Raw genomic sequence first — 26,989 nt, forward strand, 5'->3', positions numbered from 1 at the left:
TGGACATGTTCTGAAAGAGGTTTTATTTCTTCAAGGGAATGGAATTTGGAAACATGTAGTTTCATTTTCCACATAAGCCACATCCATGAAATTATGCATGAACTAAAGTCTAAAATCTATATTCTAGCTAAGAACTGGACGGTTGAATTTTTCCTTTTGCCAAGGAGCCCTCAGTCATTGTTGATAAACAGTCTTATCAAATTTGAAATTCTGGATTTCCAGACTTTGCCTGGAGCATTCACATAACCGGCGACTTTGTTAATTTCTGATAGCAGAGCTTCCGGTGAGGCCAGAAGCTATTCCCTAATTGGGGGGCCAGACACCCTGAGGGTTGTGAAGCTCACAAATTAAAATGACTTTTTACTCCAGGATACGATTGGCAACTTCTCCTTGGAAAATCATTTACCTTATTACAGCAGTTCCTGATGGAAGTCATTCCCAGAGGCACGTTGAGAAAAGCAGCAATGTTTATAACTACCAGCTCATATGGGTTGAACGCTTACTGCCAGGACTGTACTGTGCTTTACATGGTTTATATTATGTAATATTTATAACAGTGCTTGTGATGACATGGGTCTTCCCCCCTTATCTTCCAAATATGGAAACTAAGCCTTAGAAAAGTTAAGGAGCTTACAAAGGTCTCATAGTGTTTGAAGGAGTACACAGAGGAGTGTCTGATTCCAGATCCCACGTTGCTCATCTCTGCATCTTAATGATGCAGGTGCCTACAGAGCCAATCCCACACAAGGGTGGGATTTAGTAAACATTCACTGAATAGATCAAGTATTAAGAGAATAGGGAGGGCCGGAGGGAGAGGCAAGAGGGAGGAGATATGGGGATATATGTATACATATAGCTGATTCGCTTTGTTATGCAGCAGAAACTAACACAGCATCGTAAAGCAATTATACTCCAATAAAGATGTTAAAAAATAAAAAGCAAAAAAAAAAAAAGAGAGAGAGAGAAAGTTCAATAGCCTTCAGTAAAAACCTGCCTGAGATGATAAGGAAACAGAGGCGGCAAAGCCAGGAGAATTCAAGTTGTCTGTCTTTCTCTCTGATTCCCTTTACGACTATACCCAGTACTTCCCACCATGCTAAATGCTAATGAAATATTTCTCTTATTAGCCTCATCATTCATTGCTTCCAACCTTTCCTAGAGCTTTAATAGTACAAAATATAAAAGTCTACTTTTTTCTCCCTTCTTCTATCTGAAGGCAGAGAGGAACACATCAGTTTCAGATATGAAATTCCTCTCCTCTAATTGCAGCAGTCCTCATCATATCTATAGGAGGGAACAGCTCATTTTTTTTATTGAGGTGTAGTTGATGTTCAATATTATGTAAGTTTCAGGTGTAGGAACAGCTAGTTTTTTGTACCTAATCAGTGAGATCCTGAATTACAGAGATTACAGATTAATGAAGAGAGCTATTCTCATCATGTGTGTTCAGTCTCAAATTTCAGATCTGTTTTTATAGGTAGAGTCACATCCTTTTTCCTTTCCCATTTAGCCCACAGCTAAGCTGTTTGAGGGTAAGGCACACGGATATTCCTTTCAAAAAATACATTGGCTATTCCAAGTTGTATAATCAAGTTACAATATTTTGGTAATAACATTATGGCATTTATTTCAAACTCTTGATTTGTGTGTCCTTTATATAATATTATATTATATATATTATGTAATTTATAACATATATCATTATATTAACATATAATATTATTTATATACATATTTTTAAGACTAGGGACAATAACATATTAAAATTTTTCTTGGTTTCTTTTTGCACAATCACTTAGTAACAATGACAATCATCATGGTTACCATTGGTTGAGTACCTACTATATTTCATTCAGTAAATAACCTTCATGTACCAGGCACAAGGAATATGGTAGAGGACAAAACAGATTCTCTGCCCAAGCATCAGTCTCTTTTTAGATGCCTTATATATTTATTTCAAATCCTACTGCAATCTTGTAAAGCCTTCATTTCCTCATTTTATAAGTAAAGAATGTTAAATTTAGAGAGATTAAGTTGCTTGTCTGCGGTCAGGCAACTAAGAAGTGGCAGAGCTGGGACTGCAGCCCAGAACTGTCTTATCCAAAGAAAAGGATTTTCCCAGCAAGCCACTGTTTCCTCAGTATGTATCTCCCCACCAGATGGACCAGATGTAGTGCAGCATTGGAGGAACCAGCCATCTAAGGGAAGACTGTTGCCTGAAGCCTGCTACTGATTATGATACTAATGATGAGTGTTTCTGACCAGTAGGGAAACCTACTGAAGAGAAACACAAGTTGTCAGTTCTTCAAGCCCCAACCAGTGCTTATTACGTTCACCAAGTTCACAATCTTCATCAATGACAGGAAAGGATCCTCATTATCCCACCACTTCTGTTAACCACCCAAATCAAAGGAGTTCTGAACTTTGCAGGTTTGAGAAAATTCTCCAAAGGAAAGGAGAACTAAACTTGCTGAGTGTCTCTGCCTGTGAATTTCAGATGTGTTGATAATCTCCTTTCTATCCTATCAGGGAAGATGAAACTGATCTCACTATATATAATTTAACTGTATTAGGAATAATTTCAAACCTAATCCAGGAAAAGATTGGTTTGTCAGATATAATCTAAATTAAGAAGGGAGACTTATTAAATTCCAATTGAAACCATCCATTCAATTAATACTTATTACAGACGAGGGTAGAACCCATTACAGAAGAGCAGCATGGCCTTCAGTTACTTAATTTTCTCCAGACAATTCTTTCCGAATCTACAGCTCAGATGAAGACGAAAAAAGCTAAGAGGACAGAAAGGAGAATGTAATAATTTCTGCCTTTAGCTAATGGGTCTTAGTTTCCTCATCTGTAAAGAGAGGGGTTAATGCAAATGTCCCCTTTCCAGCTCTATCAGTTTACATCTTTATGAACATTATCTCTTCAGTAATGATTAGGTTTCTTTTTCTAGCATTCAGATATTTTTCTTATCTCTGGAACTTTTTCCTTTCAAAGCATTCAGGTATAAATAATATCCTGGGAGTTCACATGGAAAAAATATCTTCCTTCAGATATAAGAACATTGATTAGAATTAGTTCAAATAAGTATATTTTTATTCCAATAGCATTTACCATTCCTTTCTTTGAGCCCCTGTGTTACGTGTGCCCTTCTTAAGGCAGTGGGCACATTATTCCTTGTGTTATGATTATTTGTATACTTGTCTTCTCCTTCCCAGAATTATACGTTATTTTACTCACTCTTACATTCTACAGAAAACCATTCTAACGTGCCATTTTACACATGGAAGCAACAATACATTTTGTCGAGTTGAATTCAGAACATGAAAGTATAATGCCAGAAAGACTTCAACAATAAGGAATAGAAAATACGTTAAAATATACTTGAAATTAGTCCTGTAGTCTTTAAAATAGCATAAACGTTGCAAGATCAGATTTTGACGTCAGACAGCCCTGGGATCTGGTTTTTACTAGTTGTGTGAGTTGGGGCAAATTATTTCTCCGTCCAAACTCAATTAACTCACATTAAAAATGAGGAAGTAGTATTATCTACTCATAAAGTTGTTTGAGGGTAAAATGATATAATCCATGTAAAATGCTTAGCGTGGAATTTGTCAAATCAAAACTACTCATCAAGTTAAGTATTTTCATTGTTATTATGGAAAATGCCTATGCTACGTAAATTCTAAAGAGCTTTGACTCTGTGGTATTGCCTCATCCATGATGGTCTGTCAGCTTGTCACTAGCATCTAAGATCAGAAGAGCAGATTTGAGAGTCACACACCTGCATTTGAATCCACTCATGCATGGCATTATTTTCAATGGCAGAGACTCACCTGGAAAGGGACATATATTTCTGCATGGCCTACGACATGGCACGTGGCACTGAATAAACATCTCATCAACAAGGCCTTTGGGGGAAAGTGGGCTTGAGGGCAGAGTGGAGTGGATGGAGGTGATGACAGCAGCCCAACTCTTGTCCATGCCTATCAGTGGCACTAATGCCAGCAGAGCAAAGGGTTTTAGAGGAATGTCAGCGGCCTCAGCCTAACCTCACATTATTCTTACATGAAGGGAATAATTGGCCTATTCCCTTGACAAGTGGTTCCGTCCCTTCTGCCTGATCTCTGAGAAAAAAGCACACGGCCCTTCACTTTATAAAGCTTTGAGTTCTATTTCTATTTCCTCTTTCGTTTTGAAAAGAGCAAGTTCTCAATGACTTCTAGATTCAGAATACTTTTTCTGTTTATTCAAATTTCAAAGCTAGTATTCTGCCCGCCAGTTCTCACTTATAATATTCCACCAAGAAGCAGTGACCTTGAAACATCTTTGATTCTTTGATTTCTTCATTTCTCTACAGAAAACCAGAATCTGTTTCTTTCCTGTGTGTTAACATCACTGGACCACAAAGCCAGGTTTTTCAGATGCTAGATACAAGGTGGAGAAAAAGACACCTGTTCTTATAAAGCAAAATGAAGGTTTGAAAAAGAATGCTTATGATGCATGTATAGGAAGTGCATCCAAAGCGAGATAGTTTTAACTTTCTTTCCACGTAAAAGGTTTTTTTTTTAAAAAAAATGTTTTTTCTCCTTTTGATTATAAAGGGAAACTCCTGATTATCTCTAACCTTTGGAAATTTATCTTAAGATTTTTTTTCACTTTAACTTCAGGGCGAAAATGAGAAGATTACATTTAATGAAGTCTACTCAAGAATAAGTGATGGAAACTCACTTCACTTTTTAACACTCAGTGTGTTCTTAGAAACAGAGCAAGATACCCTCTTGCTTCCCTGAAAGAAAGTCTTCTTCCAACCTCCTCCTGCCTTGACAGAGGAGAAACTGCTTCCCTAGAGCCATGCTTCCCATGGGCAGCAGACTACTGCATTAGAGGAACTTCAGTGGCCTCTGACCAGTTTCACAAATACACAGTTATCCCCGACTCTTAGCACTTTCCTTCTACTCGGGACTATGCGGTATGGTTTGATCCTGATGGAGTCATTACCCCAGCCAGCCTGTAGTTAAACGTGTGAAGGAGTTACCTCTGTGAGTTTATAGCAACTCGTTCTGCCAGAAAATTTGGAATTACATATGGCTTTCTGTGGGTCTTTTTTTCTAACACATTTTACTCCCCTCTTTTATTTTGCCTCCTTATCGTCCCAGAATATATCTTAAACATCCGCCAAATAGCTGAGATGCCCTTTGAAAATCAATCATTTCTTTATTAATACATGTAATCTGTTAACTAAACAGAATGTTTTTAAAACACGGGGTTCATGGGGATAGGTCACAAAAAGAGTTCTTGTGTAGAAAATTTGAAACAGCTCAGACACAATTTTCTGGGTTGGCTATAGCAAAGGTAGGAGTTTTCATCCCAAATCTCTCTCCAGCCCAGATTACTCTCCTGATTACACCTGTTTATCCAACTGCATGCTACACACGGGCACCCGCCACCTCAGACACACCTGTCCAAAACCAAGCTCACTGTCCTCCCATTAACCCTTCCTTCCCCAGGTTTCTCCATCCCAGAGAACGTCCCCCCCCTCCAGCTCTTGTGTCCTAGCTAGACACCCAGCTGACCCCTCAACTCCCCCCATCCCCTTGGCCCTCACAGTCAATCCATAATGAAACCCATTAAGCGGTCATTCTAAATTTCTTTTGAATCCATCCACAGTGGCTCCCCTAATTTTATCATCTCAGCACATGGATTATAGCCTCCTAATTAATTCCCTGCCTCTGGCTTTCCCCTACTCCAATCCACTCCCCACGCTGTAGCCAGAGGGATTGCTGAAAATGCAAATATGTTCACATTACTCCCCTGCTTAATATCTTTCCATGGTTCCCCGTTACCATTTGAATAAAACCCAGACACGTTCCTGCACGATGAAGTCCTCGGCCTGCCCCTCTGGATCCACCACTCACCACTCTCCCCACCTTAAATTATTCAGGTAACTGTTGAGCACTGATTGTCTGCCGAGCCCAGTGCTAGACGCTGTGGACATGGTGGTGAATAAAACCAACAACACAGCATGAGTCCTAGTAAGAGTTTTAGTCTAGGAGGTGAGAGAACCTCTGTGTGCACCAGACGTACAAATGGCCTGGGCTCTGTTGCTTGGAAGAAGCATCCTTTCTCATCTCTAAGTTTTTGCATGTGCTGTTGCTCCCCATCCTGAAACATTCTTTCTATCCTCCCCATTCCCCCACCCCAAATACACAGCATTCACCAGGCATAATCCAACTATTTCTTCACTTTCCTGGCAAGATTCAGTGTTATACTGGGAAGTGTTTGTACAACCAGCTCTCTGTGCAAAAAACATGCTAGTTTATAGTGTTTGCCAATTTCTGGGGTGTAAGTTTCAAGCTACCAACATGATGTCAACTGAACATAGTAGCAGACCACAATGTAACATTTTCCCCCTTACGGGTACGCTTGGCATACTTGGCATACATAACCACAGGAGCATAAATAATGGTAAAATAATTAGGAAGTAATGAATTTTCAGTATATATTACCTTTGCTTTTAGTATAATTTATATGATTTTAAGTGTATACAATCTAACTTTTAATAATCACTCTGTTTAATGACTGGATTGCAAAATTCCTGAAAATTTAACACGTGGTCTTGTGAGCCGGTTCCAGCACATGGCTGCTCTCCTGAGATGCTTTCTCTGACTGTCCGGTCTGGGTTAGCTGCCTCTTGTGGGTGCTCCCATAGCATTTACTACATTCTACTCTAATTGCCTGATTTCTTGTCAGAACCCTCATGAGATCAGGGACATGTCCAGCTGACACATCCCCAGCACCTAAGTCTGGCCTTAGTGACACTCTACAAAGATTCGTTGAATAGTAGTTTGAATGAATGATACAGAGCCAGGCTGTTGAAATTTACACATGTATGTAAATTCTGCAAAGTGATCTTAAAGAATTGCTTTCAACCTTGTAAACAAAGAGCATATGAAATAACAATTTAGTGAGGCCAACAGAGTTAGGGTTTTTTTCTCCCCACACTCAAAATATGTTTTGTTCAGCTCCTTGTCACTCCTCCCTGCTCACCATTTTGGAGGCAATAGCAAGGTGTTCTGCTGTTGAAGGAATGCAGAACCTTCCGGGAAAAAAAATCATCTTCTCCAGCAAATGGAAGGAATTTGCTTTTATTGAAGAAATGATTTTAGGAAGTATGCAACCCATCTGACAGATTTTTCTGAAAGCAAGCTGCATAGGCATCAGGAGTAGATGTTTAAATCCTTGAAACCGACACAATCACTGGCTTTTGAAAACTGAAGCCAATGAATGCAAAGTAGCCAAAACCGAAAGTGCTAACTTGACTTGATTCAGTCCAACCCAGAATTCTCTACACAGAATCCTGGACCCATCCAGGGACTCTGAGTTTGCTAGAGAGCTTGGCCAAAGGACCACTGTAATCAATCTTTAAGGAAACAAAAGCATGAATCAGAGAGCAAAGAAAAAGAGAGGAAGAGATGGAGAGAGGAAGTAGGGGGAGAGGGAAGGGAAGAGGAAAGAAGAGAGAGAAGAAGAGAGATTATTCGGAGTCAGAGGATGAAAGCCTGTTTTCTTGAAAGGCAATCCATCAGGAAAATTGGCACACTGATAAAAATTAAAAAATAAAATAAAAAATGCTGATTTTTAAAATGTATGATGAGTATAATGATTTTATATCTAAAGAAAGAAGTCATTATTAAAATGTTTTAAGTTTGTATTCAGGAAAACACTTCTTAGGATATTAGCAGATTGTTGTTAGGAACCAGAAAAAAATGTGCAAAAATGAGGCCCTGGGGTGTCTAGTTTAATCTTGTGTCATGGTGATGATGGAGCTCTCCTTGCTACTGCTTCTAATGAAATGGGTTTTTTGATATTTTAACTTACTTGCATCTGTTGAATGAGGATATGTGGACGCACCCTTGACACCCATTTCAGTCTTCACGTTTCACTTCCGCTTTGCGAACAGGCCCCCAGCTCTGAGCTGAACCTAGATGATGAGTAACTGGGCTGTGATACAACTGTGTGCAGGGTCTGCTGCTTTTTACAGGATGGGGAGATCGGGAAACAGCCGCTTCTCTCCAGAAGACTTGCTCTCAGCTCGCCTACCAACAGTTAGAGCCAAGCCTATTTTATACACGAAGTCTTCTGCTCTCTAATTGTCCCATCAAGCACAGCAAGTAGCTATTATCAGATGAGCAAGAAACCAGCTTTTTTAAACAACAAGGTCCTGCTGTGTAACACAGGGAACTATATCTCCTGGGATAAGCCATTATGGAAAAGAATATTTTGAAAAAGAATGTATATATGTGTAAAACTGAGTCACTTTGCTGTGCAGCAGAGATCGGCACATAATAAAGCAACTATACTTCAATTAAAAAAAAAAAAAAAGAAAGAAACCGGGGGCTTCCCTGGTGGTGCAGTGGTTGTGAGTCTGCCTGCCGATGCAGGGGACACGGGTTCGTGTCCCAGTCCGGGAAGCTCCACAACGGGAGAGGCCACAGAAGTGAGAGGCCTGCGTACAGCAAAAAAAGAAAGAAACCGGATTTTTTGGTTCTAGTTATCAGTTAAACCAAGTTGGTGATTTGGTTTTGCCTTAAGCTGGCACAGTAAGTGGAGTATAGGAGATATCTTTTTTTTTTTAATATGGATGGATAATTCATTGTATTTTCTGAAGCCTAAGGAAGAAGGGTTCAACTTTGATTTTGAGATAACTGACTGCTGAGATACGTGTATGAAACACGTAGCCCTGAGTCTGGTCCATCATAGACACTCAATAAGTATTATTTCTCTTTCCTTTCCTGTCTTTTCTTTTTCATTACAGAAATCTACCTCCTAATTGACTTCAATAAATGTTTGCAAAAGGCAGAAATTATAACTAACAATTTTACTTATAATCTTTCATTTCTGATTTTTTAAACACATACTGTGTGCTAGGAACTCTTACAGATTCTGGGATACAATGGTGAACAAGATGTATAAGGTCTTATTCTTCATAGATCTTAAATTATTCACGCATCACTCTGCATAGTCCCTAGATTTGATTTGTTACCTGTTATTGTCCTATTTGATTATAGATTACATCAGTAAAGCAATAGTACATCTTTTTACCTCATTGCTTCAGTGTCTTTTCTACGTATCATATTATTTTATCTTCACAACAGCCTTGAGATTTGGGGACAACATAGTACCCCTGCGCCACACAGGTGTAAGGAGAAGGACGGAAAGCAGGACTCCAAGCTTTTAGACCCTTATTGGTCACCCTCCTATTATACTTGGCTCTCGTGAAAGAAGTGGCCACACTTGGACAACATATATGTAGAGCCCATCAGCTGTGATAGCTTCTGTTTCCTTGGGAACAAATGGGATAGATTTGAATTCCCCAAGTGGTCATCTGACAAACAGTTCACTCATTAACACTCTAATGTAAATTAGAATCTAATAAGTAAATAAAACCTCACTCTCAAAACATCAAGTCCAATTAAATCTAGGTAGCATAAACTGTCACCCCTACTACTACGCAAGATTAGAGTTTTGTTTGCAAATTTCAAAATGATGTATGGGAATAGCAACATCTTTCGCACCAGAATAAAAACCCACTGAGTAGAAACTGAGAAGATAAATTTTTAAAAAAACACACACACGGGCTGAGACAGGACCGCTGTGCAGCCGTTGCTTCTCAGATTGCCAGTAATGACTTCGGTGAATGTATAATCAACCCGCGGAACGTAAAGGGGACAGGGAGGTAAAAGCTTGGATGCCTCTGAAAAAGTGCACACTGTGTTATTTATTTTAAGGAAATCTGTTAAGATGCTGCGATGTTCTTAAAGGAATAATGCTTGTACTTGGAAACCTGAGACAGCACTCCAACCTGTTCTCACCACACCCCCTCTCTTTCTTGTTTCTCCAAACAATAAAATGTCTCTTCTTTCAGCACTTTCTGTCTTTAAGGTCAGCTTCTTTCATCTCAGAATGCCAACATACTTCAGAGACGTTATCTTAGTAGTCCTCTTAAGAGAGAGGATTCCCAAGCTATATATTCCCGAAATCTACAGGTTTTGCGAGTCTGCTAGGTGGGAAGGATAATTTCTTTGTACCTCTGTAGCATCTGTCTACACTGGGACTTCCAAATACTTTTCCAAATTATCTGATTATCCTTTTCAATGTTCCTTGGAGGGAGCCAGGCAGGAGGTAGTACTGATTCTATTTTTTCAAGGAGCAGAGCTAATGATTTGTTCCACGACAAGGTGACTTAGCCTGAAGCCATATCCTCCGGAAAGTTCTGTTGTAAAGAGAAGACCTGTATAATATTTCTTCTCTTGAGTTAAAGGTAGTGGAGCGGGGAGTGGCTTCACAAATACCTCTAGGTAAGTGCAGTTACATCTGAATCACTTCTCCTCTTAGCTAATTAGAGCAGACTTCCCAGTGTGTCCTGGTATGTTCCCTGGAACACCTTGTAAGAATTCCTGGAGCACCCCTGGCCAGATAGTTTTTGGAAAACACTACAAATGAGCTTCTTCCTTTTGACGAGTCAAAACACATGTTACCCTGATGAAGCCCTGCTAAGGTACCTCATTTAACTTGGACACGTGGAATCCATTGCTTATGTAACAGCTGTTAACAGCCCGGGAAATAATATTTTGTGGAAGACATTTAAGAAACATCAGCCCAGACATTTTTCCCCCTCAAATCTCCTTACTCAGAAAACAGAACTAGAAAGAACCGATCGCAGAATGATATAATTAGCTAATTATTATCAAGCACTTACTTTTCCAAACACTGACTTCTATTTTCCTGCCTTAGGTATTATTGCATTTTATCATCACAGCCTATCTGTGTGGTAAATAATATTATTATTCCCATTTGACAGAGGAGGAAACTAAAGTTCAGGGAGGTCCTCTGAATGCTGACGTGGCACTGGGCTGTTCTCAGCTCCTCCTGTCACCTGTCTGCATACCTGCCCTCGGTGAGTGCAGCCAGTTTCAGGGTTTTAAATACCATCTTTAGGCTAATGATCTAAATCTGTATCTGCAGTCCTGACCACTCCCTGGGGGAGAACCTTGATCTACAGACTCATTGAAACTAAGAACTTTCCCCCTCACATTATTCCTCATCTGTTTCTACCCTTATTCAAAATACAGAATATTGGGGCACCCAGACCACCAGGAAGAAGGCTAACTGGTCCTTTATAGGAATAGAGCCCTAGACCTCAGGAGGCCCAGAACTTTGCCTAACTATACTGCTGCTATAGCAGGCTCAAAAACATTGTCTGAGACAGTCCAAATGTTCTGCATGGGAATTCCTTCTGTCAACGACCCCATGAAACCCATGTTTGAAAAATATTTTGTCTAGCTAACAGATTGCACGTATTGAAAATGAAATTATTAATTTTCACTTTGCATGTCATCTAAGGTATTTGACGGATATGTGCTGTTTAAGATACATTCTCTACATGAGAATCATACAGGTGTTTTAAATCATTCCCGAACAAAGACAGGGTACGCTGATGCTCTGGTATCTTTGTGTTGTTTTTTTTTTTTAGGTTTTGTAAGTTTCTGAAAAACAGCTCTTGATCCCTAAGCTTTGCATTTCCACACTAAAGGTTATCTCTTAAGACAATTCCCTTTCTCTAAGGGTATACTACAATCTGTGCTGAAGGCCCTTCATGATTCATATCTTCACATATTGTGACAGATTTCTATGAAGGTTCCCGTCTGATTATGGGGTTAGGTGTTGTTTCCATAGTAATTAGAAGTCTCTGTCTTCAATTTGGATCATAGATCATAGACCTAGCATTTTCTGCACTGAAATCATCTTCAAAATCCAAGCCTGATGTAGATAACAGAAAGCTACGAGCAGAAAGCTATATTGACTTACCTGTGTTCTATCGTTATAATTAACACTCTCCCCAAAAAACAATAAAAAATCATACAACTGGTAAGGTTTTTTGTTACAATGAAATATCTCCCCTGGGGCACTAATATTCTTTCAGGGAATTTCTTGTTCCTTTGATTTAACTTAAGCCAGTGAGCCAGGTTCTTCCCAAAAGGCAAATTAAGAAGGTCTGTTAACTCTTTCCATGTGCCCAGCTTCAAGAAATCTCAGCAAAGCCATTAATATTGTTTTGCCCTAGGCTTTATACTTTTTAAAAGTCAGCTGTCATTTTCGAAGCAATCCAGAATAGCACACTCAACCGAACCCTGGAGCTTTGGAAATGCTAATGCCCTCCATCAGCAATGACCTTGCCGCTGGGAGGTGATTTAGGCGGTGGGCAGAAAGGGGCGCACTAGCTTTATCACACTGGTTTACACCATCGGCTTCAGAAATTGTGTGAGAGAAGAATAATCAATAGTGTGTTAAGGCCAACCTCGAGGAATGCCAAGACAAAGTGCTCCCGCTTTGCAAAGTGCTGAGTGGAAGGAGAACTTTTGAATACAGCAAAGGAGAAATCAGCTGTAGTGGTAAAACTAAATGAATTGTGTCTCAAGATGGAATTTGTCATTGGGAATGGCACGCAGGAGCCCTTGCGTACTTCAGTGGAATCCCATAATATGCCTGATGAAAAACGCTTGTTTTGGAGTTAAACAACACAGAGTCAAATAACAAAACCAGAAGGAATGCATTCCAAACACACACGTGTACTTTAAGAACTGGATGACAGCGTCCCGAAAAGTTTACTGAAAGAAGTATCCAGGGTAGAATCATCTCCTGTGTAGAAACGGAAGAAACGCAAAGTTGAACTTCATCAAAACTTCCGGAAAATGGGGCTTCCCTGGTGGCGCAGTGGTTGAGCGTCCGCCTGCCGATGCAGGGGACACGGGTTCGTGCCCCGGTCCGGGAAGATCTCACATGCCGCGGAGTGGCTGGGCCCGTGAGACACGGCCGCTGAACCTGCGCGTCCGGAGAGGCCACAACAGTGAGAGGCCCGCGTACCGCAAAAAAAAAAAAAAATTCCTGAAAATATTACTGGATTTCCTGTAATTCTGTCAAAGGGATTATCTCTTGATAACCAGCAGAGAGTGCAAAGCTTCTAAAATTGGCAAAGGAGATATCCCCACGCCACCCTGAGTAAAACCACTGTGGAAAAGAACTAGCAGCTTGGTCCCTGAGATCATTACAATAGAATGTTTGATTTCCCCTGGCAACCCTAATTGTGTCATGAACAGCTGTCAACAACAAAATTAGAGGAAACTGTCATTATAGAGAAATTATCCACATTTGCTTGTCCTATTTCCACATCATTGCTCAAGCGAGTGTTTTCAAAGAATTCTTCTATTAGAGGTTTTCATTACTCAAACAGGAGACACTCAAGTTATTGGCCTTATATGCTATACATGAAACACATTTGTCACAGTAACAAGAATCCCAAACGAATGTTTTTTGAATGCCAAATTCAAGTACATGAAAATGTCTGGGACATAATTTCTTTAATCCTGAAATCATCCTATGAGGTAACTATTACAATTCCTACTTTTAATACAGTCCATTCTCATTATTTGCATAGTTGTGTTCTGTGAGTCGCCACAAACCCTGAATTAGCAAATACTGAACCGTTGCTCCTACTAGAAATACAGGGTTAGGTTCCTGCAAGCTTTTCGTCACATTTTCATCAACCAGTCAATCCATAACCTTGTTTTAGGCGTGTCTCTCCTGAAAGAAACCTTACTCGATACATATTGTTGATACGTTAACATTGAACTCACAGCCAAGTGCACTGTAACTCATGCCTGAATTAAGTTTATCTAACACACAGTTTTCTCCGAAAGGCACATCACAGCCTTAGGAACACTAGACAGCACTTTAGCCCTACGGCCGCGGGCTGTTTTATACTGGGAAATCACCAAGTAAAACACAAAAGTATGGAAAAAATGTGGCACTAAATAGACCACCAAAGAGACGTGCGTTTACAGCTTGAGAGCCGAAGCAAGAAGGCACAGCTTCTCCTTGTTGCAGCTGTGAACGTGCACTTTGCCGCTCTCCCCATGTCTGCAGAAGTGTTTTGAGTATTGATTTGGGGATTACAAATTAATTTTAGTGAATACAGTCTTCCCTCGGTATCTGCAGGTGATTAGTTCCAGGAGCCCCCGCAGATCTCAAAATCACATTTGATCCGAGTTTGTTTAAATTTGCAGATGCGAAACCCACGGATACGGAGAGGGTCCACTGTAGGCAAAGTCACAAAAACGGAACCTGTAAATAATGAGGATTGACTGTATACGTAGAAAATAAGAGTCAGGCCATAAGTCAGTCACTCTGTGTCTGACGGAGTAATTCTGTTTCATTGGTGCTTGTATTTGTTTAAGTTTCAAGATCAGAGTTTTTTTGGAGGTAAGAGTTCCATGAAAAATGTGGAAGCCAGTGCACTGAATGCTTTGGCGTCATAATCTTAGGAAGAAACTCACTGTATAACTTTCGTAACCTTTCAATGGTTCTTCCAGGTCTTTCAGGGATGTGGCCAACCCAAACCTGCTCCAGCCCTCAGATCTGCTCGCTCAGCTCCCGAAAATTTTAATACACGGTTCAGGCCTTACAATCCTGAGGAAAGACCAACCACTGCTGCAGGCACAAGCTTGGACCGGCTGGTGAGTCCTCCCGTTGCGGTTACTTTCTGTTACCAGGGTTATTCTTTAGAAGACGTGATGGGATTCTGAAAAAGCTGGTGGTAAAAGTCATCTCATTCTTACGTCTGCTCCTGGTCTTAATTAGAATATTGAAAAGTAATGAGATCTTCCTTTTAGGTCAAGAATTAGATTATTTAAGAAGTCTTATCACTATTAATCCACTCATACAATGGCCAAATTTTCAACTCCATATTTCTTCTGAAATATTAATTTGGAGATTAAGTTCCTATATCTTCCAGAGATATAACTACAATAGCACATTTTTTATTCAACTGCTTCAGTTATTTATTCAGTTATGATACAATGTAACTTTATCATGAATGTTCCTTATATGTAAAGTTTCTGTTTGAAAAATCTTGCCAAGAGACCCCAAATCAATACTACTACCATTTTTTTTCTTTTTTATGTGTCTTTTAAAAGTTGGAATGCTTAGAAATAGTCACTCTCTGATCCATTTAAACGTGTGTCAGGGCACCAAACATCTATCATTGAAGCAATTTACTTGGAGATTACAACCATAAATATAGTAAACGCAATTGTTAATGTGTTTCAAACATCAAATTTTGCTATAAAAAATGAAAAGCTCATAATTTCAAAGAAATACTGCCCAATCGTTTTCAATACAATTTATAGCACTATAAACAACTTATATACCTGTAATTGTTAGTGCCCTTAATGTTGCTTCGCCAATTATCTTGATGTAAAATTAACAAATCAAAGCCTTAAGGTCATAAAACACTTGAACCACATCTGATTATGTCATATAAACTCAGATCTCAAGGGTTTCTGGTTATGAAAATACTTTTATTAGTCACTGTTATAAATTACTGTATCATTTTAGCTAATATCCTTCTATAGTATAGAACTTATAAGATTAAATTGGTAGCATTTGGCCTCATACTAAGTACATCTCAGCATTTCTCTCTATAAAAATCAAATGTGCTTACAACACAAAGACCTATCCACGAAGTGTCAAAGTGAAGGGGTAAGTGGAGTCATTAACCGCTAAATTGTTATAAACTTATTACTGTTCATTAGCAAATAAAACCCCCTCTTCGGTGTAGGTTTTGAAAAAGGGATCATTTGGGTAATTGCTTCAACCTTGTACTTTACCTTAGTTATATCTATTCTCTATTCACAATTTCAGGAAAAGTTTAAAATTAGTCACCTTTTTTCTTTTAAACAAACAATTAGATTCCACCAAACAACCAGCCAGTTGTAAAGAAATGGTGGTTTCATTAGATTCCATTGTTTGGATTTTTATTTTACAAATTCCTTTGTATGTCAAGGTCCTTTTAACCAGAGCACAATTTGTGAGTAGGGGTTTGACCTCCGTCTCTCTCGCCCCTTTGTTTCTTGTTTTTTGCTTTTCCTATTTCAGTTGGCTCTAACTTAGTTAATGAAACAATTCAGGCTTTTCAGAATTTTTATGAACTCTCATAGCAGAACTGGGCACAGTGCAAGATGAATAAGTTTTAGAGACCTGCTGTACAACCATTGTACTGCAGATAGCAGTACTGTATCGGTTAAGAGGCTAGATCTCAGGTTAAATGTTCTTACCTCAGGAAAATAAAATTGGAAATCAAATGGAGTATATTATCCACTTAGTTAAAACTGCATTGATTTTGAACACTATAATGACATCTATGACTACTAATTAATTTTTTTGCCTTTGAAACAGAAGCACAGTATTCTTTCCTACCAGGAGAAACACACACACACACACACACACACACACACACACACACACTCAAACAGGGGAAGTAGAACAAGAAAAATACTTTTCTCAAGGCAACGGTATTTATACAATTCAGTACAGCTTGAATTAAACATCAACACTTTGAGAATTTCACAGGATGTTTAAAATCTAGTAGATATGAAAATTGGGATTTGAATCTTTTATAAAGGAACTTCATTGGTCATCCTCAAAGTGCCCCAAATACAAGGGTCTTGAGGAATCTTGGCAAATAGGAAAGTGAGTTAGGATCTTCTATTTTACGCACCCCCAAGATACATTGAATCATTTTTTAAAAGAATTAGTAATGGTTAATCATATGATCATGAGAAGAGGACCAAACTCAAGGTACATAAGGACCGGAGTGAGTGCAGAAGAATTTAAATCAATAAGCCAGTTTTATTCTCAAATATTCTCTGACAGCATATGGTACCTACTTCCTCGTAGGTGTGGCTCCAGGCTCTATCAGGGAGAATGGCAGTTTTGTTAATTTTTTATTCAGTTAAATTCTGATTCCTTCCCAAATTGTAAGAATTAGCGATTTGTAATTCACAGCCAGTCATAAACCTACCTGGAGATACTTTCCCAGCCCCTGAGACCAAGGGACTGTTTCCACGTAAAAAGGAGCTATACAGGGTTATTCTCGAGACACACAAGCTAATCCCGAAGCTAACATCAGAATCTCCATTTTGCGGCCGTTTTTTCCCCCAAATCTTTCGTCCCTTTGCAGGTTCAGTATAGTTCAGAGTAGTGGAAAGGTTGGAGCAGTTACCTTGGCCAGACAGTGCTGTGCAACAGTCAGATAAAATCATCTTCAAGATACACGCAGAGGTGATAGGTCCTGATGGGTCTGCCATATATCACTGCTTATTTGGAAAGTTTATGAACAAGTCTCAGGTTACCTACTCCTGTTTTAATTTTCCCCTGAAAAGATGTTTCCTGAATATTTATAAGAAGCATGTGTCCCAGAAAAGAAGGATAATTGGAAAAGACTCCCTTTAATTTCTCTCAGTGTTTCAGCAGAGAAAATGCTTCAAAAGATAGCATCCCAAAGACCATCCCAATCACCCCACCCCTTTTGCCAAAAAAAAATCTTAGCTATAAAGCTCTCGGAGAGTTGCTTCTTACTACCATTTAAAATTAGTACCTGTGGCATTAACTTTGGGATCTGTTGGTAAATGCTCTTATACCAGCTATTATAAAGCAAATTTTTATGTGAAGTGGTAGTTATGGGGTTTGTTTTAGAAATAAATCTCCTAATCCCAAACTAGGTAAGCCACTGCTAAAACTTATATAAAGTAATTGAAAGCAAAACAAAACTCTCTCTTAAAAATCTATCAGTTCCATCATTTAACCTCTTACTACATTTATAAGGAAGTTGTCAATTCTTTCATATCACTAGGAAACATTCCATGTGTTCCTTCAAAGTTATATGGGCATAAAAAACAGTTTAGGTGTAGCTTTCAGACATACTACCCTAAAGTTATTTTTATTATCCAATAATGAATGAATATACTTGTATAAATTCCGCTTCTGACGGAAAGCTGACTCCTCAGAGAATACTGAAGTCCTTCCTGCCAGCAGCCATGGTTTGTTCAAGAAATGAACAAATGCCATTAACTAACTTGATTCACAAACTGGTCCATTGTCATCTGTCTCTTCCTGTCACCAACACTCACCCTAGCAGTCCTCCTGTCCCAGCCCACTGTTACTGATTTGCAATTAAATAGACCAGAGGTGGTTATTTGAAATCAGGAAGAGATTGGTTCTCTTCCTTTTTTCTTAAATTTATACCCTGTGAATTCTCTTAAATAATGTGGTGTGAAACAGTGATTTCTTTAAAGAAAATTCCACTAGAACTTCACGGAGAGTATAGTGTGTAAAGATAAATCAACACAAAGTAGCTTGATTTTAAGATCTGAGCATACCACCCTGTTGGTTAGTTGTACAGCTCAGAATATTACAACACAACATGCTACACAGCTCCTGGACACACTTGGGCAGGGAGTGTCTGTTATTTTACTCCTGCTGATTCGTTAGAGCAAAAATATACTGTAAATTACGTGTCTTAGAGAAATATATTTTCTTAAAGTAGATTAAAAAAAACCCTAGACTTGGAAGTTAATTCATCAAGTTGTCAGTGAGTTAGACCAGTGAATCTCCAGTAAGTATTCAACATCATACCATGTGTGTGCAGACTCTCAAATATTCTACTGCTCATTCTGAGGGAGTCGGGGGTGGGGATGGGTGGAATGCCAGTCTGCAACGCTAAACGTTATACCTGTGCTGTGCTATTATGTATAGAATAATCTCTCTTTCTTTTTCCTTTGAATTTGTTTTCCTCTTGCTTCCCAGAGGATTGTGTGGAGGACAATGCAACATAGTGTAAGCTTTGGTCTTCTTCTTCTTCTCATCCCCATTTGTCTTTGTATGGTCATTCCGGAGAGTTTCTGAGAAATCCCACCTCCACTTCCTCCTTCCAGATTGTCTAGAGAGAGAACACTGAACACTGTACCTGACCAACGGGTTTAAGAATGTCCTCTCTGCTTGGTGTTTATGGTTAACAACCACTTGGTATTCTTTCTCAATGGCAAGGTTTTCAATCTCAGCTTTGTGTAAGACTAGCTCATCTGGTGGCTGATTTGAATTCTGTCCCAGTGTTCAGACTGTGTATAGTCTGCCTGAAAAACTTGCTCTTCCCTGATAGAATATATTGGCTTTTTTCTTCTGTGCTGAGTGAATAATTACCTCCCTAATAATGACAACAAACCAACAGCAGCTCTCATGCATAAGGAGCTAAGTTTTCCACTAGCTGGGACATAGAGAATTTAGGGGGGTAAGAAAGAGTTTGTGGTATAGCTTGTTTACTCTTTGTTTTCCTACTTGAATTTACTGATATCTTTTAGAGGATTTAGGGAGAAAGCATTGGATATTTTTTACTACCAAGCGGTTTGTACTGGGGGTGAGGATAGGCACAGCCAGGTTATCCTACCTGACTTTAACTTACATATTAACTGTAATAAATTACATATTAACTGTAATAAACAGACAGTTAAGTTATCCAGTGGTTTTCATAATACCACTCTGTGCTGGTGCTACCACTTCATAAAGACCTGAACCCTCCATAGCATCATGGACCCAGAAGAGAAGACGCCTCTCACCTGATGAGCTCATTTATTCATGTAGCACACCTATGATGTCATGGTGCTACATGTCTGCCTGGCCTTAAATTTAGGCAGTGGCAACACTATGTCTAATTTTCCTCCTTTAATATTCATTTGTTTAAAAGAAAATGTCCTCTGAGTGGTATCCCTATTTATCATTCCAGCTCTCTGAGCCCAGGGCAGTTTGGATAAGGTAAGAAAGTTAAGAGGTATATCTGAAACAGGAGTACTCTGGAAGGGAAGATCTTGAGGAAGGAACAGGGAAGGCAGATAGCTCAAGGTCTCCTGGTGCTAAATGGAAAGTGGGAGAAGGAAGCATCAGTGGTAGGACAAGTCAGGGTTCTATTAGTTTGGACCAACTGATACAACTTGACTAGCTCCAGTTGACAGTGTGTGCTTGCCCTCCCCAACATTCTCTTGGTACCTCCAGGTTTTCCAGCGGTTGAACTAGTCCAATCTCCTTGTCTGATGGTTATTATGACCCTTGTAGTTTCCCTGAAAAAGAATGATGTCCTAGAACATACTGGAAAGAATGTAAAGCATAATATCATCCCCACCCACTCCCCACGTGTGCTGGACTTCCCCGCTTGTCTCCTATAAACTTCTTTAGCTGGGCCCCCAAGATCGTATGTTTATTATTGGATATGGTTCTTGCAAAAACACAATGCAATTTCTGAAATGTATTGGTGTGCCATTGGTGACAAATATGTTGTTAATATTAATACGTATAAATTTAAGTACCTGTAAAACATCATCAAGCTATACCCTTTATCTTATTGTTCAGAAACGAAGTGGACAAAGCAACTCACATCCTGGCACCGTTTCCTGCCTGATGGTTAATCCCAGCTTCAGAGTAAAATGTTGGTCTTAAAAATGTTCTTCCATGCCTCTTCGGGACCATTTGGTGTGATTTAGGAAGTCTTAGCTGTAAGGATGCGGGAAACTGTCTGTTGTTCATTTTAAATTGCCATGGCATTTCACTGTCACCTCAAAGGATTCTGCATCCGGCTAAATCCACTATTTTGCATTTCAAAAGGATGTCAGGCTGTGGTTAAGAAACTGCTTTATTATCTAGAGCCTCAGCCACTGTCTTTAGGTGACACTGATATTTTCCATTTTCCACCTCAACACAGACACGCAGACACACACAGAGACACACACACACACACACACCTCTCAGTCTTTGCTTGGCCTGAACAGGAGAAACTAAAGCCTCCGTAACAACAGTAAACCAGATTCTGCTCTTTAATTAGTTTTCTAAAGATAAATGGGTCAAGGCCAGATTGGCTTTCAGCCTCTGCTGCAGCTGAATAAATTATGCCCCATTCACCCCAGCAAACAAACAGCTACTGCTCCATCCACTTCAGATTTGGAACTGCCCAGTCCTGCCTGAACTTGCTTTATCTATTTGCTGCAAAACCCCACTGAGACACCCTAGTTTTATTTTCAATGAACCCTTGGCAACAACAGCAGCAAAATGCAGCGAGCTTTCAAAGCAGGGAGAAAATACAAAGCGTTAAAACCAAGCCACCCAAGTTATTTGGTCTCAGTTTCTGCCCTTCTCTGGGCATCACCAACAGCGTGTGGTGGCAGAGGGAGCCTCCCAACACAGGCTTCTGTAGGAGGCTTGTGGTTGGTGAAGCCCAAGTGGGGAATGTCGTTAAGACACACATGTACAATGATGGCTTATCTCCAGGATATTCTGCTTATTCCATGGGCTTGGAGGAAGCACAAATCTAATTCAATGATATACACTGTTGGAAACCTAAATGGAATGCCTGCCCCTTATGTGGAATTTTCAGCTCCCACCCAGTGGACAGTGGACTATTTTTACATCCTTGGGAAGCTCTTCTTTCAGGAATGTGGAAGAACAGTGAAATCAGAAGCATAGACCTTTCTTTCAACTCAGGCAAAGCAGTGTTTAATTGCGGCGGTCGTATACCTTGGGGAGTACCATACCCCACTGGCTGCATTACTCCTTGGGAGATGCGGAAGCCCATTCCGCTCCACTGCTTCAAGACACGTTCAGAGACTCACGTGGATTCCAGCAATGAAATGAAGTCATGCCGCACATGTTAAAGGGGGAAAACTTTTGCACAGCTTGCTTTAGGTATAAGTGGTCTGAAATCATTTGGGGGGTAATTTTACTAGCAAAACCATTTTCAACTCTATTTTTAAACTCTCCTTTGTCCTCAGAAACATTTAAGCAAGAGCTTTGCTGACCTCTAGGTCACAAAAGTAAAATGTTACACTTTCAGACCCCAGATATGGCTGTACAGGTTTTACGTCTATTCTATGGTACGTTGATATGCTTATTTCCCCTTCAGACATGAAAATGTCTGTCAGAATTCCTGACTTCAGCTAAACCCAAAACGATGCATTCTATGGGTATCAATCAATCATGTATTTATTGAGTTCTCCTCTCTTGAGTAGCACTTAATAAAACTAACTAGCATGTACATTCTCCATCATCACATGTTGTTAGTGCTAGCATCATCAAAAAGGCAAGAGTTACTGTTTGCAAAAAAACATTGTTTATCAAACCAGTTAGACACACCGTGTTTCCTCCAGGGAATAGTATCTCGTATAGAGCCCCATAAAACGTTAGCCTACAGGAAGTAGGAATTTGATTTTGCAATCTGAGATAAACTACACCAATAAAGAATATATGGAAGGCTGTAATGAACATTTTGGTCCATGACTCTTTTTGAATTATGGCTTTCTCAGAGTATATGCCCAGTAGTGGGATTGCTGAGTCATATGGTAGTTCTATTTTTCGTTTTTTAAGGAACTTCCATACTGTATCAATTTGTATTCCCACCAACAGTGCAGGAGGGTTCCCTTCTCACCACACCCTCTCCAGCATTTACTGTTTCTAGATTTTTTGATAATGGCCATTCTGACCGGTGTGAGGTGATACCTCATTGTAGTTTTGATTTGCATTTCTCTAATAATTAGTGATGTTGAGCATCTTTTCGTGTGCCTCTTGGCCATCTGTTTGTCTTCTTTGGTGAAATGTCTGTTTAGGTCTTCTGCCCATTTTTCAATCGGGTTGTTTGTTTTTTTTGATATTGAGCTCCATGAGCTGTTTGTATATTTTGGAGATTAATCCTTTGTCCATTGTTTCATTTGCAAATATCTTCTCCCATTCTGAGGGTTACAATAGCTAGGACATGGAAGCAACCTAAGTGTCCATCAACAGATGAATGGATAAAGAAGATGTGGCACATATATACGATGGAATATTACTCAGCCATAAAAAGAATTGAGCTATTTGTAGTGAGGTGGATGGGCCTAGAGTCTGTCATACACAGTGAAGTAAGTCAGAAAGAGAAAAACAAATACCATATGCTAACACATATATATGGAATCTAAAAAAAATGGTACTGATGAACCTAGTGGCAGGGCAGGAATAAAGATGCAGGCATAGAGAATGGACTTGAGGACACGGGGTGGGGGAAAAGGGTAAGCTGGGACGAAGTGAGAGAGTGGCATGGACATATATACACTACCAAATGTAAAATGGATGGCTAGTGGGAAGCAGCCGCATAGCACAGGGACATCAGCTCAGTGCTTTGCGATGACCTAGAGGGGTGGGATAGGGAGGGTGGGAGGGAGACGCAGGAAGGAGGGGAAATGGGGATATATGTCTGCATATGGTTGATTCACTTTGTTGTACAACAGAAACTAACACAGCATTGTGAAGCAATTATATTCCAATAAAGTTGTATAAAAAAATATTTGGAAGGTATGTTAACAAATGAATCATCATCGATCAAATATGCACATTGAAAACATTAAACAAACGTAGCATCTTTGAGCTAGGCCGTATCCGATAGCTTGCTCTCCTTTCTTAAGCCAGAAGTCTTTGCCCATACCTTAAACAAATTAAAGAAAAACATTGCCAGTTCTGAACTGATCAGATGAAAAAGTTCATCTGCACACTCATTCCCGTTACTTGTCCTTATTCATCTATGTAATATGTGTTTTCAGTGACCTGATTATGAAAGCCTGAGTACACAAGCCGTACTAAACTGCCCTAATCATACCATTTAAAATATGTGTTCATGAGAGGTATCAGTGGACATAGCTCTTTCATTAAATTATTGAGCAGCTTATGGAAAAGCTGCAGTCAGTTTTTCCCATAGCTGTCTGAGATATTTGCACCATAACTCCACAACTCCCAGATGTGACGTTCACGCTTATGAGAAATAGAGCTGAAGAAATGGGATTTTTCATAAATACCAGTTTTGATGCATTTGCTGTATAATCAATCAGCTTTTAACTGACTCTGGGGCCCATGGAATACATTTTAAAGCACTGGGAATTGGGCTGTTCCCATAACATACTTGGACACTCTTTACTGCGAGCGATAAACCTCGGGCATAAACATTGTAGAGAAAACCAGATGAAAAGAAACCTGTTTGAGTGAAAATTGACTTCCCTTCATAAATGCTGAAGGTAGATAGAAACGTATCTTCAATACACAATAATTTTATTACTTAAGCTCATTCACGGTCATTATTGTCAAAGGCTCTGACTTCATGGGTATTTTCTTGCATCTAAAAGACTGGCCAAGCTATTAAAACAGACAAACAAAAAAAGACAAGTTGACAGTCAATGAACGAACCAGCTGCTGCAACAGGACCTCTATATTGCTGGCTAACAAATAATTTTTTGGAAGTTGGGTTTGTGTAATATCTTTAGAAGCTTTTCCAACATTCTGTTGATCTGGAGGGGCCAAGCCAGGCACTGAAGCAACTACAAACAACCCCCAAAATGGCTCAGAAAAACACAGGTTTATTTCTTGTTCGTAGCAAGTGTCCGCCGTTCGGTTGGCTGCGGGCCAGCTACACGTGGTCGTCACCCTCACTCCGGGACACAGGGTGACAGTCAGCCATTATCTGGAGCTTTGCCTGTTACAGCAGCAGGGGAAAGAGAGACCGTGAGTCTCCACCTGGAAGGGACACAGCACAATGTTTCCATCTGGTCGACCAAAGCAGGTCACATGACCAAGCCTGCTGTCCAGGAGGCAGGGACGTATGTCCCTCTGTGTCTCACACAGACTGAAAATGGACACGTTTGTGAACAGAAACATTATCAACCCCAAATACAGATGACCAAGGCAAGATTTTTAAATCGATAAAAATCTATTCATTACTCTCTGAGACAAACCTTTCATGAAAAACAAAGAGAAATTCATCATTCATTCAACATATATTTACTGTGCTGTAATATGGGCCAAGTATAAGTGGCTAGAACATAATCAAAGAGCTCACAACACTTTGGGCGATGGCAGATCAAGCTAGCTCTCATTTAAATCAGACCATGGTCAGGTGAAGATTGCATTTAAAAGTTTTTAGAAATCTAAGGGAATTCTAAATCCTTGTTACAAAGGGAGTGTCTACATAGCCCTAGGAAACCAGCATCCCTTTATAAGTCAGGTTGATTTTTAGCATCGGATGGCTATTTCTCCTACCCAAACTTCAAGTTCAATCATCATTCAACCAGAGCAAAGGAGTCCCACCCCAGTAGCCCACCAAGACAGTATCTCAAAGGAGGATGTAGAAGCTGTTGCCAATGAGTAGGAGAAAAAGAGCAATAGGAAAACAGAATGAGCAAAGACTTTTTTATTACCGTCATTTAAATGTCTTTCAGATCCAGACTGTGTATCTTTTAAAGGAACCTTCGATACTGGATGTCGTAAGGGCTGCTCTTGTCTGACTTGACATCATGTGCGCTTAGGCAAAGCAATTTTTCTGCTCTTCTCCTTTCTGGGTCAACCTAGTTGGAGCAAATCAAATTGTTCCCCCTCTTTCTTCCTTTCATACATCATCATTTAAGATCACCAAGAATTCGAGTTCCGGAACCTGCCTTTGTCTCCTTTTACAATATCTGTTTATTTCTGAATAGCATTCATGACGGAGAACACTTTTCTCAGGTTAATCAGGGAAAGTGCACAGGCTGACAGCAACAGCAAACTTATCGATTGCAATGAAAGTCTCAGGAATGTGTGTGCCATTGGCTTCTGCGTGGAATTATTTTCAAAATCGTAGAGCTCTGATGCAGCTGGTAGAAAAATTACAATCTAAATTCATAAATTATTTATGTGTAATGAGGCAGGAAAGGAAAACAATGACTTGGTAAGTTTTATTCTAAGGGATTTGAACCTAAGAAAACTCTTCAAAGCAGCCTGAATTCATTGCAATGAAGAACACTCATCCCTGCACTTGAAAAAGCCTAGCGTTTCCTTTGTTCGTTCTTTGCATCTCCTTGAGTGCTAGAGAAAAGGGGTAAACACGAAGCTGCTAGACCGGCTCTGGGAAGAAAACAGAAAGGTAGCAAACTGCCTTAATTGATCTCCTCACGTAAAATCGAAAAACCCAGGGGCAATCTTTAGTGTGAGACATGTCCTCATGAAAATGTTTCCAGTTACTCAGGAAAATCAAATCTTCTTTATACAGTAGTCTTCAAGGAACAAGAAATATTTCATTAGGATTTTAATGGTGAGGGCTCAAGTGAAAGAAACTTCATCCTCTCTTGTCAACCTTTATCCTCTCTTTAAAAATAAATAAAATACAATCTCTTTACACTATTTTCATTAAAAAAAATTTCTTTCTCCATGACTTTGGAGAGTTAGAAGTTAAGTGAGTCCCTAGGAATATTTTTTATTTAATTTTTTTTTGGAGTATAGTTGATTTAGAATGTTGTGTTAGTTTCTGCTCTACAGCAAAGTAAATCAGTTATACATATACATACATCTGCTCTTTTTAGATTCTTTTCCCATATAGGTCATTACAGAGTATTGAGAAGAATGTCCTGTGCTATACAGTAGGTCCTTATTAGTTATCTATTTTATATACAGTAGGGTGTATATGTCAATTCCAATCTCCCAATTTATCCCTCTCATCCCCCTTTATTGGAATATTTTTTGAAGACACTGATTTGCATAACTCTGAGCATGGTACGCCAAGGAAGGATTGTGTGTGGGGGGGTGAGTGGGAGAGTGTGGGTGTTTATTTTTTAATAACAGTACACTCGTTGTGCCCAGTAATAATAGGTGAACCACCCAGAGATTTGTTACAGTGATTTATCAAATTGTAGCTGAAGCATGATACTTTTCAATAAACTGTGATTCGTCACTACTTTTTAAAATTCAGAGGCACCCCGTGGTGGACAAGTGTAAGCACCAATTTCCAGGCTCCCTCAGGCCCTCTCATCATGTCCCATCCTAAACTTTACCTCCCACAGAGAAGAGCCACTGCCCCGGGCCTCCTGGAGGAGGAGAAGGGGACAATGGGATAAGAGGACTCTTTTCAGAACAGTCTTCAAATCTTACATATTTTTACTGATTTTTTTCTTTTTTTTGGTAGGTTTGCTCTATCAGTTACTGGGAGAGTTATTTCACTAGGCAGGAAGATTGATCTGTTTTTCCTTGTAGTTCTATTTTTTTTTTTATATTTTGAGTC

General features: G+C 39.5%; 1 protein-coding gene across 2 annotated transcripts in view; it reads left to right on the forward strand.

Moving 5' to 3' along the window:
- GPC6 (glypican 6) overlaps positions 1 to 26,989 on the forward strand; it is a 1,087,352-nt gene that overhangs the window by 976,314 nt on the left and 84,049 nt on the right. The window contains exons 6-7 of one of the 2 annotated variants that reach the window (XM_060288063.1): positions 14,439 to 14,582; positions 18,712 to 18,741. In XM_060288063.1, coding sequence (XP_060144046.1) covers positions 14,439 to 14,582; positions 18,712 to 18,741 — 174 coding nt within the window. The remainder of the gene's footprint in view (positions 1 to 14,438; positions 14,583 to 18,711; positions 18,742 to 26,989) is intronic. The other variant, XM_030856917.2, reaches the window with a different exon arrangement.

Source organism: Globicephala melas, chromosome 18 (genome assembly GCF_963455315.2).
Source record: "Globicephala melas chromosome 18, mGloMel1.2, whole genome shotgun sequence".
NCBI lineage: Eukaryota > Metazoa > Chordata > Mammalia > Artiodactyla > Delphinidae > Globicephala > Globicephala melas.